This window comes from Musca vetustissima, unplaced genomic scaffold (genome assembly GCF_032173495.1).
Source record: "Musca vetustissima isolate MV318-11 ecotype Yass unplaced genomic scaffold, APGP_CSIRO_Mvet_v1 utg11733, whole genome shotgun sequence".
Classification (NCBI taxonomy): domain Eukaryota; kingdom Metazoa; phylum Arthropoda; class Insecta; order Diptera; family Muscidae; genus Musca; species Musca vetustissima.
In genome coordinates this window covers 332,213-347,254 of record NW_026883423.1, presented here as the reverse complement: position 1 = coordinate 347,254, position 15,042 = coordinate 332,213, and the positions used below count along the sequence as shown (strand labels likewise).

General features: G+C 38.2%; 1 protein-coding gene across 1 annotated transcript; it reads left to right on the top strand.

The window, feature by feature from the left end:
* The first annotated feature begins 4,039 nt into the window (after positions 1-4,039).
* On the top strand, positions 4,040-11,560 carry LOC133330277 (DNA replication ATP-dependent helicase/nuclease DNA2). The gene is made up of 5 exons (XM_061538734.1): positions 4,040-4,534; positions 6,285-7,340; positions 7,392-7,436; positions 7,595-8,000; positions 10,188-11,560. The coding sequence occupies exons 1-5, from the start codon at positions 4,040-4,042 to the stop codon at positions 11,558-11,560; spliced, it is 3,375 nt and encodes a 1,124-aa protein (XP_061394718.1).
* The last annotated feature ends 3,482 nt before the right edge of the window (positions 11,561-15,042 follow it).

Genomic DNA, 15,042 nt, shown 5'->3' with positions numbered 1-15,042 from the left:
TTGTTTGACAGGTTCAAAACTCTAACAGGAATCAATCCGTCCTCGTTGCTTTTCACCAGGGCATTCGCTATTAGGATGTTACCGTATCTGTTTTCTGCTGGTTCCACCACCCACAACTTCTCGGCTCCACAATCTCCATTCATTGGTACCCATATTATTGCTTCGGCACAGGGCGGTATTATCTCTGGATGGTCCGTAGTCAGACGTCTAATGGGTGTACTTTCATCGTAGCCCACGTTTAACGGAATTTCGACGTTAGACCAGGTCATCACACGCTCTTTCATATCCAGATTGATACCGAAGGCAATCATAAAATCTGCGCCTATTATCACTTCGTCTACGATATCGGCAACTATAAAATCGTAATTCACCGATTTATTGGCAATAGTTAGTCTCAGGGTAATCTTGCCGTGTACGGCCGCGGGCTCCCCCGTTGCTGTGCGCAGTCTGACTCCATTAAGTTGCGTTATGTTTCCCTTTACCAGATCTGATCTTATGATGGACTTTGATGCGCCAGTATCTAACGTCAGAACTCGCTTGTCACCATTGATGTACCCAGTTGTTGTTAGGTTGTGACTTTTCTGTTGTACTATTGCTATGGAGATTGTGGGGCCATCGTCGATGGGAGCCAGTTCATGCCCCGCTGGACTGGCTCGATTTAGTTTAACGGTGACTCATTGGTGGACTGTTGTGCCATTCGTCTACCATCTTTCGTTGGAGGTGGTGACGATGACCTGGATCGTTTGCGCTTAGCTCTGCATTCGCGCGCAATATGACCTGCTTTGTCGCAGTTGTAGCATCTAACCCTGGGCTTAGTCATCCCTACTAACTTTGTTTCTTCTATTACCTGCTTCATGGCGTCCTTGATCGAGTTAACGAGAGATTTGGGTTCGCAACCTTCGGTCTCCAGTTGGCGAATCTTGTGGGTCTGGGGCTTAACAATTATTCTTGCCGTCTCTTGGGCAAGGGCAAACGACACAGTTTCGGCAAACGACGCTTTTGGTGACGCATATGTTGCACATTTAATCTCAGGGTCACGTATGCCATTCACAAAGGTTTCGATTTTCATACGGTCCAGCAATGGGTGATTCTCTCCTGGATACGCCATTAGCACCAAACGTTCCACCTCAGCTGCAAAGTCTTGTAACGTCTCGTTTGCCCTCTGTACTTTTCCCCTTAGTTCCATAAGGTAGATGTTTTGTTTATGTTCGCCACCGTACTTACGTTCCAGTGCAGCAATAACATCTTCATAGTTGCTCCTAGAAGCGACAGGAATACTCTGTATAACATCAGCAGCACTGCCCTTCAATGCCAGAAGTAGTGCAACCGCTTTGTCGCTGTCGTTCCACGAATTTCTAGAAGCCACTGTCTCGAACTGTAACTTGAAAACATTGAATGACGTAGAGCCGTCGAATACAGGAGGTTTGATTTTTAGTGTGTTATCAGGAGCTCGCACCGGACCACCTTTGATTTCCAGTTCCGACATTTTCTTCTCCAGATTTGTAAACCTGTGGTCGTGGGCCAGAAATTTCTCATCTACAGACAGAATCTTCTCGTCAACCGACTGCACTTTCTTATCCAACTCTTTAATTTGGATCTCCACGGTTTCCACTCTCCTTCCAATAACTTCCGTAATGTTCTCGAGTTTCTCGTTCATTCTACAATTATCTGCCTTGAGTTCATCTAACTTTCTACAATTATCTGCCTTGAGTTCATCTAACTTTCTGGAATTCTCTTCGAACATTCTGGAATTTTGCTCAAACATTTTAGCCAGCATTTCTCTTAAATCGTCACCCCTGGCAGCTACTGACGAGACTTCCCCACAGTTGGATTCGCCCATTTCCGATAAATCCACTTCATCCTTACTGTCAAACTCATATGTATCGATGTTCATACCACGGCGCTCGAACTCATCCAACAGACGTTTTTGTAGTTCAGCCTTGTTGCCAGTAGAGGACAATTCCAATTTATTCAGCTCCTTCTTCAAGTCTTCCACTCGTAGATCCTTAAACTTCATCGTAGTATTATCGTAATCTCACTTCCGACACCAATTGTTACGTTCTTGGACTTCACTTATTCCCGTGTAGACGTTGTTTTATTTCCCGATACAGTTCGTACCAAATAAAACGCGGGTTCGTTCTGATTACGATTATTACAATGATTTTATTCACACAACTTTACTTTACACGACGGTTTCAATTCGCGATCTGATTCACAACTAACTCACTGCCTTTCCATTCCCTCTATTTATATGAGCCCTGCCTGTCGCTACAGAAGTTTCTAGACGATCTGGTAACACCTAGATCACGAACAATCTACCAATGCAACAAACACATTGAGTAACAATAACAACAACAAACTTACTGAGTGAACAATAACAACAACAAACTTGAGTAAACAAACTTACAATAACAACAACACATATACAGGCGAGGGAATAACAAAGAAAGAGGAATAACAACAACACATATACAGGCGAGGGAATAACAAAGAAAGAGGAATGACGTTTAACAAGAATTGTACGACAATAACAAAATAGAAAATGAAAGAGGAAATGGAAGGATGTAGAAAAATCTATACAGTGGTTGTTGTTGTGAAGTTATTCAAATAAACTGCGTAGTAGAAATTTACGTTACAATTCAAATTCTTAAATTAACGGAATTCATCTAAATGAACTTAAATCTAAAGTTATATTCGTAACAATAGTATTCAAAACAATACACACACATACACAAAATATGTATTTTGATTTGATGGAACAAGGCACCTTGAGAAAAAATTGTAATCAGTTGGTAGCTGTGCCCTACCTTGTAATAATACCATGATCCGAACCATCACCTTTTGGATAGGCATCTACCTAGGTATGTTAGATGGATCTTCATAATCTGGAGATCCAGAGGAACAGAATAGTGCCTCCAGATCAACAGGGGCAAATAGTACTCACACCGATGTAATTGTGGAAGCAATTCGAGAATACAGATTGAATAGAATCCTCTTTTAGTGATAGGCACGAATTAAAGGCACGATGGAAAATATCTGGTCCATATGACACGCTACACCTCTTCAACTGACTAGCCAACTAACCCTATATTCACTTCCGATACAACTAGTACAGGTCGCGGCGTTTTTGAACGTGGAATTAGGATCAGAACTAGATTAGGCAGCAGTTAAGTTTTTACAACAACATGATCAATAAAGGTTTTGTTAAAATATAAGGTGGTGTAAAGTTCAAATCAGGAGTATCCGATTCGCATGATACAATAAAATTAACTTGGAGCTAAATATTAACCGTTGAGGATCGATATTCCCATCTTAGAACTTGTTTTTTTTTTTTTTTGTTAAGGATGAAATATGTTACTCCCTTCCCACTAGACAGGTATTTGTAAATCAACCTTAAATTGTCTGAAAAGGTTTTGGTCCAATGAAACTTGAGGTGTAAAACCAATATATTGATGATGCACATTTTTTCGTTGCAAAGTCCCTATCCACACCAAGGCCTATTAAGGTCATCCAGGGAGACTATCTGGATATCTGCTGCCACTCTAGTTTGCTGTGAATTTACTTCCATTATGAAAACGTAAACACATTTTTGATATCAGCTGTTTTTCCGGTTTCGATTGCTACCTGGGTGACCTTATTACTAGATCTTGACCCACCCTAAATTAATTTCATTAAATTATTCTCCTTCTAAAAAGTTAAATATAGAAAAAACATTGAATTTTTTTCAGTGTTTATACATCTCAGTGCAGTTGGCAACCTTGCCACACATATTATTGTGAATGATTGTTTTTAACATATGACATTTTCGGTAAAGGCGCGCAAAAAAGCTTGCCAAAGTTTGTGGGATAAACAAAAAAAATGCAGAATAAATTGTGAAATAATAAATGATTTTTGAAAAAGTTTTCAATCAATCGTTAATTTTGAAATAAATATAGGAAATTAAATCCTTCGAGACAAATAAAAATCTTGCAGAATGTCTGTCGGTATAAATAAACGGTCCATCTCACCAATGCTCCAAGAAAATGGAAATTGCAAAAAGATGAAAGTCGACGAAGTAGATGAAGCAAAAACAAAGCATCAGGAAGAGAATTATGATTTCCTTTTTGACGAAGAGGATGATTTTGATTTAACCGAATTTGAAGCAGCCGAAAAAACGGCCACAAAAGAACGTCTCGACCTGAGTAATTGGCAAAGATGTCGTGTCGTGGAAATCGAAAGGGAGAAGAAAACATTTGCATTGATTTTAAAACTGGGAGCTAAAGTGAAATCAAATGGAGCTGAAGTAGAGGCGGAGGCAAAATGTTATCTTCAGGGTCCATGGTGTCATACTCGTGTATCTGTTGATGATATTGTATCAGTTAAGGGGGAATTTGATGCCGGCCTCGAGGCGTACAAAGTTGACAAGGATCAGGGATTTTGCGTTGTCAATCCGGATACATTGATATCTGGTACCACCGTTGTGGGCTCATTGTTTTGCCGTCGCAAAGCTGTGTTGCAGGATCGCTTCAAGGGAATTGATCCGAACAATAAAGTGGTGAGTGTACATTCTGAAAAAATCGATGGCTTAAGTATATAAGTGTTACAGCAGCTATTATTGATTTGTATTTTTTGGTTGGTTCAAATACCAGATTCAAAAAGGATGAAATCTGTACAGGTTATGGATGGAATCTGTACTGGTTATGTCCATAGTGTAGATGGGGTTAAGCGTCCAATACGAATTGAGGCGGTAATAATCAACCTGATGCTGTACTTCTATTGGTATCGGTAGGGGGTGTTCTTCGACGATTTTATTCACTCTATCAATCAATTTTTTTGTATCTCTGGACCTCTTTGTAGGTCATACAGATGTTTCCTGAAATGCAATGAATTTTTTTATACTAAATCGGGATCTGGTTCTAAATTCAGGTAGCGACCTGTACAGGTTGCGTTCATAGCGAAGATGGGGTTAATGAGTAGATTTATCATGTGGACCATTACCACATGCCGGTTCTGTACCATGTTATCAATTCAGTGCAGTGATGCGGATACACCAACCTGATCTCAGTTGTGCCATACCTATTCAGATTTAGCTTCTGTAGCTTCTGCTATTCTTTTGCTATTGGTAGCGGGTGTTCTTCGATGATTGTATTCTTGCATTGCTTCCTTAACTCCATTGGAGTGACATAGGTCTTGATGTAGAGGTTTTCTTTAAAACCTCTAGAGTTCCTCTCTATAGATTATTGACGTACAGGAAGGATCTTCGTCTCCTCGTCTTGCAGTCTTCTGGTCGTCATTCTGGCAGGATTGAATGTTGGTCAATCGCCGTATAAATTGTTAATAAGTTTTCTTCATCGGGAAACACACTATTGGAGGAATTGATGTATCCAGCGTCGTGGGTGGCCGACGTATGTGTCCCCCTATATACCCGCCTATCAGGCTGTCGAGATCACGGTGTCTAGGGTGGAAAAAGACATCATCCCAAAAAAAGTTCAATATTGGTCCATGTTCTGACATAGTCTCATATAAAAACTCACCAACTTGTTTATTTTTTTAATGGCTCTAAGAACCTTTCCTACCAAAAATTATCAAGAGTGGTTTACGTTTTATTATATACTCCTTAAAATCTCCCTGCCCAAAATTATTAATATTGGTCCAAATTTCAGTGTAGCCCCCATATACCGGAACGCAGAATAGTCGGTATTTTGGGAATCTTGCGCAAGTTTTTAAATTTAAATGACTATATTTCAAAATTACGAAATGGCTGTATTTTTGGATTCGGGATCTACATAGACGCCATACAAATATCACCAAAAGTGATCAATAATGGTTTATGTTTTATGATATCCTACTCCAAATTTCTCTTCCCAAAATTATACATATTGGTCCACATTTTAAGTGTAACCCCCATATAACGGAACACCGAATATTCGGCATTTTGGGTGTCTTGGACAAGTTTTTCAAACGAAGTGACTATATTTCAGCATTACGAAGTGGCCGTATTTTGGGTTTCGGGGCCTACATAGCCCTCATACAAAGATTACGTATTTTGAATGTCTGATCGAAATATAAATTCCGGTATTTTGAATGGTGGAAGTTATGAAAACTTCGTCCGATTTAAACTACGATTTTACTTATTTACTCAGTACCACAGCAATTAATTTGTCCTCTGATTACAACGATATAATTTTTTTGCGAAAGGCCATACTTTAATTTCCATTTCTAACTATTTTTCCCATTGAAAATGTTTTCCAATACAATCATACATTCCCACACCTATCTTATAATTCTACATTTTTTTATTTCAGATGGTAATTGGTTCCTTGGTGCACGAACTTCTACAAATTGTCTTGGAGAAAAAAATATTGGACTATAAGGCTATCGAAAAGGAAGCTAATGAACTTTTAAACTCGCAAGATACCGCCTTTATGCTTTACAGTAGTCAATTGACACGTGAAGACACCACCTTGGAGGTGTTTCAATTCGTAAAAAGTATACATCGGTTTGTACAACAATATATCGATGAAAAGGAAAATAGTATACCAATTGAAAAAGAAAACTATCATGATCGTATTGGTGAAATTCGTGATATCGAAGAAAATCTTTGGATACCACAATTAGGCATCAAAGGTAAAATTGATGTATCTGTTAAAGTTCAGCCACGCGAGAGAAGGGGTCAAATAACCAAGTTTACTGAAAAACAAGAGAAAATATTACCATTAGAATTGAAGACTGGCCGAGCTACATTCTCTATGGAACATAAGGGTCAATTGATATTGTATCAAATGATGTTGACGGCTCTGGGGAAGCCAACTCACTCGGGGTTGTTGCTATATCTAAGAGAAGGATTTCTCCGGGAAATACCAAGTACACGTAATGAACAACGTGATTTGATAACTTTACGTAATGAAGTTAGTTATTACCTAAATGCAATGCCTGATTTTGATAATCTACCCTCGGATCCAAAGCTACCCGAAGATGATAAATTTATACAACCAATTATGTTGCCCGAACCCATCTCACATCCAAATGCATGTGCCCAGTGTGCTTATAACACCTTATGTTGTAGTTTTGCTAAAACTGATCCATCCTTGGAGTTGCGCTCAAATCATCCCATCCGTAAATTATCTGAAGAAAATCTAAAACATTTATCGACGAAAGATTATGAATATTTTATTAAATGGTGTCATTTGCTGCTAATGGAAGAACATGAGTCTCGTAAATCCAACTTTCAACGAGCTCTATGGTGTCATACCCCAGAAGAACGGGAGCAAATGGGTAGAGCTATTTGTGGTCTACAAATTGACGATGATGGTAAGGCAATTAAGAAAGAAGAAACACGTTATCTGCATCGTTTTATATTGGCAAAGAAAGAACATGGTGTAGAAAAGAATGGTCAATCTAATGGCGAGAAGGAGGAGAATGAGGAATATACCGAAACAGATTTAATGTTATATGGGGTATGTATTATTTGAATTTCATGATTCAAGTGGACTATACAACATTTCTTTGAGGCATGACGAGTATATAAAATAATAAATATACTAATTATATATTTTTTGAAATAATAAATAATAAAAAATAATTTTCTAAATTTATTATTTTTCATTTCTTCTAGTTCTCTGCTGGTGATTATGTTACTGTTTCGACAGCCAAGCGTTTAGCTATTGCTGCCGGCTCCATTGTGGATTTAGATTCATCTTCGATCACAATCAGTCTAGAACGTAATCTAATGCAAAACTATTCAAAACAAGAATTCATCATTGATAAATATGAATCCCAATCGGGCAATGTTTTTAATTTTACAAATTTGGGAATTCTATTGGATGATACTGAACAGTCGCGGCGGCTACGTAATATTATTGTAGACCTAGAACAACCACAATTTGTGAAAATTTTACCAAAAATTGTCAGCACTGAAGGTGGTGAAATTTTGAAACAATTAAATTCTGTACAACGAGCTGCTGTCCTTAAGGCGCTGACAACGCAATCATTTATGCTGATCAAAGGTTTACCCGGAACAGGTAAGGACAAATGAATGAAATCCAAATATGTGAAAAAAATAATGAGGTATTTTCAGTGTTTGAAATAGATTTTGCGATAATTTGAAAAAGTCAGCCTTTACTAGCTGAGAAATTATTAACACATACTACAAAAAATCAGTCCTCAGCGGATAAGGATTTTTTCCCTATATGAAAAAATCAGTTCTATGCTTCTGAGGGTTTTTCTCTTTTTTTCAGTCCTATGTGTCTGAGGAACTTTTTTCTATAGAAAAAACCCATCATGTGAGTGAGTGAGGAATATTTGCTAGGGGGAAAAACAGTCCTCAGTGACAGAGGATTTTTTTCTGTATAAAAAATCAATCCTCAATTGCTGAGAAATTTTGTTTAAAGAAAAAATCAGTCCTCAGTATTTGAAGAATTTTTCCCAGTGCCTGAGGACTATTTTTCTATAGACTTCAATGAGAAATTTTTCTATAGAGTCAGTCCTCAGAGGCTCAGAACAGTATAGAAAAAAATTAGTCCTCAGCAGCTGAGCTATTTTTTTTCTATGAGGCTGAGCAATTTTCTTTTTTTATAGAAAAGAAATAAACCACAGTGACGATTTTTTTCCTATAGAAAAAAAAAATATCCTTTGTGTCGTAGGATTTTTCATAGAAAAATCTATACTCTGTGGCTGAGGATTTTTTTCTATAGTAAAAATCAGCCTTTAGTGGCAGAGGTAGCTAAGGTTCCTATAAAACAAATTTGACTTCAGTGTCTGAGGATTTTTTGTACCAAATGATCCTAAGTTCCGGAGGAATTTTTTTCTATAGAAAAACAAATTAGTCCGTAATTGCTAAAGACTTATTTCTTTAAAAAGAGTATTCCTCAGTCCTCATTTGCTAAGGAATTTTTTTTTATAAAAAAGTCGGTTTCTGAAGATTTTTTTCTATCAAAAAAATAGTCTTCTTTGTCGGACGATTTTTTATAGAAAAAGACTTCTGCGTCTGTGGAATTATTATCTATGAACAAAAATTTGTCTTCTACAACCAATAATTAGTTCTATAGTTGTTGCTTTGTCCTAATAATGTCAAAAAAAGTTTTTCTATAAAAAAAAGTTTCTGTGTCGGAGGAATTTTTTTATTGGAAAAAATCAGTCTTCAGTGGCCGAGAATTTTTTCTATAGAAAAAAATCAGTCTTCAGTTTTTATGGGAAACAATCCGTCTTCAGTATCTGAAGAATTTTTTCTATAGAAAAATATTAGTCCTATTTTTTCTGTAGAAAAAATAAATTGTCTTGTTTGTCGGAGGATTTTTTTTCTTTAAGGGAACCCCACCCATTCTCGATTTTAATTTTTCAAGATTTTCAATGGGCTGGTAAATCAATACCAATGCTTGTTAAGGTTTGTAACTTTGCACATATATATTTGAAGATTTAAAAGAGAAGAAAAATAATTTACAAAAAAATTTTGTTATTGTTTTGTTGTTGTTTTTGTAATTAAAGAAAAGTCCTTATTTTTGATGGCGGGCATGATAACTCCTCACTGGAACATCGGAATCCGAAAATTCCAACCGTGTTAGAAAGAGTACATGTCTGGCTCTCGTATGAACTAGGATTATTGACCTCGCTCTAAAGTTAACAAAATGGCGGACATTTGAAAAAATATTTTGGGAAAATCGCCGATTTTTGACCAAAAACCAAGTTAAAAAATAAGGAAGATCTTCACCGATTGGCTTTATCCTAGTTCATACGATAGCTACACACTCACAGAGAAACGTGTAAAAATTTGGAATCGATTGGGTTATTAGTTTTTGAGTTATCGTGCCCGCCATTCGCAAAAAAATGTTTAGAGAAAAACGCGTTTAAAGTTTGAGAAGCCCTTCAGCCGTCACTTGATGTTGACACAATAAATTGGCTATATCTTAAAGAGTTCTTGAGATTTTTACTTGAAATTTTGTAAGGACATTCTTGAATGAGTGTAGATTCGAATTAAATCAACAACTAATTTGACCCCGAGAATGGGGGGGGGTCCCCTTAAGAATAAATTGGTCTTTTGTGTCTCAGGATTTTTTTTTCTATAGAAAAATAGACTATTTTTTATTATTTTCTCCAGAAAATATCAGTCCTCGGTGTCTAGGGAATAAGGATTTTTTTCTATTTTTTTCCTACAGAAAACAATCGGTCTCGGAGTCAGACTAATTCAAACCCCTTCCTTTTTTCTTTTCTAGGTAAGACACAAACACTGGTTGCCATTATACGTTTACTTTATTTGATGGGAAAATCTATAATTATAACCAGTCACACTCACTCGGCGGTGGATAATCTTCTACTGCGTCTTAAGCCCCATAAAGTTCCCTTTTTACGTTTGGGTAATGGAGCTCGGGTCAATGCCCAGCTACGAGATTCTTGTGAGTCCACCTTAATAGCCACTTGTCACACAGAAAAAGAACTAAGTAAACTATATGATTCGTATCGTATTGTGGGTGTAACCTGTTTGGGTTCATCGAATGCCATATTTTTACATCGACGTTTTGATTTTTGTATTGTTGATGAAGCTACACAGGTAATGCAACCGACTGTACTTCGTCCATTATTCTTTTGTGATCGTTTTGTATTGGTTGGTGATCCAGAACAATTGCCACCTTTGGTTAGATCTGCTGAGGCCAGAAAGAGAGGTGCCGATGAATCTCTCTTTCATCGTTTGGATTCTAAGGAGGCTACTTCCGTTTTAACACTACAATATCGTATGAATAAGACGATTACAAAATTGGCTAATGATTTAACCTACAATGGAGCATTGGAGTGTGCTTCAAATGATATTAAAATGGCGAAAATGACACAACCCATTAACGTAGAAAATTCGGAAGAGAAATGGCTACAACGTGTCCTGCAAATACATGTTGATCAGTCTGTCTATTTAATCGATACACAAGACTGTTCGGAACGTTCTTCCGTATATGCCAAAACAAAACATAGCACAACATGTGAGTTAATTGAAAAGACATTTAGTGAAGAGGGCGAAGTAGCAGCAGAAGAAAAACTAAAATCCGAAACTAAAACCTCTAAACGTTTTTCAAAATATTCAAATTATTGTGAGGCGGCCATTGTTTTTCATTTGGTGAAAACTTTATTAGTTAATAATTATGATCCGGATCGCATTGGTGTAATTGCTCCTTATCGAGCCCAAGTGGAGCTACTACGCAAACTGGCTTTGCAACATCACGAGTATTATCAACAACAAGCACCGGCACTTAATTTCTCCCTCGTCGAAGTTAATACTGTTGATCAGTATCAGGGTAGAGATAAAGATATTATTATTTATTCCTGTTCCCGCACGGGTCCATCGGATTCTAAAAATACCGAACGTTGTCGTGATGCTGAAATTCTCGAAGATAAACGTCGTCTCACTGTGGCCATAACACGTTCCAAACACAAGCTCATCATTGTTGGTGATAGTGCTTGCATCCAACAATATACACCATTTCAAACTCTACTAAAACGTATACCCGGTTTTTGTAAGTTAAAATTAGAAGACGATAAAATGGGTTTTCATTGGGATACAATTATGGAGGAATTAACAAAAGTTATTAAATCTAATTAATTAGTTTTAGAATTTTTGAATATAGTAAGGTAAGCTGGAATTTAAAAAACTCTTAATTTACATTTTATTTATACATATGCATTCGGATATTTATTTATATTTTAAATTCGGCACGATTTTATTTAACATTTTCTAGGAATTATAAGCAATAAATTATATACTGCCAAATTATTTTAATGTATCTTACAAGCTGCTATAGTTTTAGTTTAGGTGTAAGATTTTCTGTCTAAGAATTTAAATATCTCTAATTTCGTGTTCAAAAAATAAAACTTATAAGCAATAAAAATAGCACTGCCCAATAATTTTGATGTGTCTTATTAGACGTTGTTGTTGGTTCTGCTTCTAACTCCATGTTCAGGAAGGCTGCTACCTGTATCGGTTGTGTCCAAAATGAAGATGGGGTTATGTGAGTGGGTTTGGCTAGGCATTTGAATAGGCGTAGCGTGCCATGTGGACCATTACCACATGCCGGGCAGATATTATCGACCTCGCCATGAATTTGTGCCCAATAAGAATTGAGGCGGCTGCATAATCCTAATCTTAATTATGGTTTGTCGAGGGAGCTGCTGCTCTTCTGCAGCTATCATGGGCGGGTGATCACCGATGATTGTATTCATATTCTCGAATTGCGTCCTCAACTTCATCCTGCTGATGTTGATCTAGAGACTCCCTTTTGTACCTTTAGACCTCTCTCTCCAGATCATAAAGATCCTTCCTGACATGCCTAGATGGTGGGTGCCTATCCATTAGGTAACGATTTCGATGGATACATCGAAAAAATCTTGTTGTGTTGATGCACAGGAAGGATCTTTGCCTCCTCAGGTAAGTGGTCTATTGGAGTCATGAGGAGACACCCTGTTGCAGTCCTCAGGGCGGCATTCTGGCAGGATTGGAGACTGTGTTGCACTGACGTAAGTGGACCACACTGGAGCCGTATAGTTTACCACAGACCGGCCTATTGTTGTGTATGTCGTTAACAAGGTTTCTTGGTCAGCTCCCCAAGTACTTCCGGCTGGCGACTTGAGAACCTTTTTTCTTATTGGCGGATATTTCCATATTCCTCTACCAGAAAGAGTCTGCAACATCCACCAGATAGTGCTTCAGCTTTTCGCAAATGTTATCAATTTTGGGTCCTGACGCTATGATCGTAAAATCATATGCCTATGTTACGATCTTAATGCCGTCCGGTGGGCGTGGAATCCCAGAGAGGTAGAGGTTAAACAGTCTCAGAATTCCACGTACGACTGGCGTCCACACATATAGTTCACGATCCAAAGTTTCAAACATGACTGGAGGATTGTTCTCTCGATGTCCACGAACAGCTTAGCGTGAATGACGGTATCAAATGCCTTTTTAGGTCCAGAGCCACCAAAGCTGTCCTGTTACACGGCCTGTTTTGGTTGAGTCCTTCCGTTATATGTGTGGAAATGGCGTGCAAAGCTGTTGTTGTACTATGCCGCTTCCGGAACCCATGTTGATGATCAGCAACTGAGTAGTATTCACGAATGTTAGGTAGTAGTAAAGTGATATCGGCCTGTATGACAAGGGCGATCTCAATAACAACATGTTGAGGTCTTTTGTAAGATACTCTACTCCTGGCTGATCAAGCTGCTTCAACATCAACATGGAGATTCCATGTGGACCAAGGTTCTTTGAGGATTTCTGATGACACTTGCAACATTCTCCAATGTAAATTGTGGTGGTTCCTCATCCACTTGCAGAGAACGTATACGGCGCAATACTCTTCTCTTCGCCCTGTCACTCTGGGGGTGCTCTATAAACTGCCGGTTGAAAAAACAGACGTCCGATTATCCTTTCTTCCAGGGTTCGAGAGCGACTTAACCGTTGCCCACAATTTACTCACTCCGGTACCGATGTTGCAACACTTAAGATGTTCTAGCCACTTTTTCCGCTTATGCTCACCGACTAACTTCTTCACCTCCATAGTCAGTTCTCTGATTCTGGGTTTAGTAGGGTTAGTACGACGAAGCTCATCACGCTCATTCACTAATCCTGCTGCCTCTGCTGGGTATACGACCCGCAAGTATATATCGAGCGGCTGCAGCAGTGATGGTGTTCCGGAAATTCCTGTCTGCTACCCGAGCATCAGAAGGATTGGACAGTTCTCTGCAGCGACGATTGCTGAAATTCCTTAACTCTTGCCAATTGGCTTTCCCATTATTAAGGAAAGTACGGCGTTCAGAAGTTATGAAGTCGTGTGGTCTGTTGATGGATATGATAATAGGGAGGTGATCTGACCCCAATGAAATGACGGGTTGCAAAGCCACGTCATTTGTCAGACCTGGAGGCACGATGCAAATGTCTGGTGAGCTTTGGCAGTCTCCCATTATTCTGGTGGGTATGTCCTCGTTCACCGTGCAAAACGTTGAGCTATGAAATTGCTTGCACTTTTTCTCACGAATGCTCACGGGCGAGAATTCGAATGTTTTCAATTTATCGCGAATGATAAATTTAGCATGAATACACAAGCATTTGCATTCTCTCTCGAATTTTCGCATTGTACGAAAAATTCACGAACGATAAAATTTCGCTGCAAGCGTCTTGGATTCATTCTTTCGCGTGCATTCTTTGCTAAAGAAAATTCTTTTAAAAACTCTAAAAACAAATGTTCGCGAATTCTCGCGAGCACTATTAAAGACAACAACAAACAAAAATATCATAGAAACACACAAACCACTGATAGGTGGTTGTTTTCTTTCACGAATGTTTGTTGTTATTGTTGTTGCCGTTTTGAGCATTCTCGAGAATTCGGGAATGTTTGTTTTCATTCGAGAGAGAAAGAATTTCAACCAGAAAACGAACAAACGTTGTTGTGTGCTCTCATTCTTTTGTAATGTGTGTGCGAATATTCTTTTGGCGAATCCTCGTTTGGTAAAGAATTTATCGCCATAAATTCATTCTTAAAACCAGTGAGCGGAGCAGTATAGTCGGACGGGGCCGACCATATGATACCCTACACAACTACCACAAAAAGCACACTTTCGGCGGTTCTATATTCTGAGCCTGGGCAATATTTCTTGATATTTTGACCCTTTTTACCGATTATAGTTCAACAACTCCTCTTTCTAAGTCTTGCATATTTTCCAAAATATTTTTTTTTGAAGTGAATTTTTACGCCATAAAATAAAAAAATTGGTCACATTAGGTTTTGGTTGATTTGACCCTCGGAAAATTGACCGATCATCATCTAAACAGCCGCTCTAAATATTTGATCAGATCCCCTTCACCTTGTAAAATATGTGATGTTCTGCATATAATAATTGCCTCTAGAGCGACTAGAAAATCTGACAAAATTAAAGTTTTCGGTTCATTGCACCCCCTGAATGAACTCTCAACTTCACCGAAAACTACAGGCGCCGTCCTTGACCATAATCGGAAGTTCATGTACAATTTCAAAGCGATCAGCGCGACATTTCCGTCCTCTAATGGAGTAATAGTAATACTATGCACATAGTCACCTT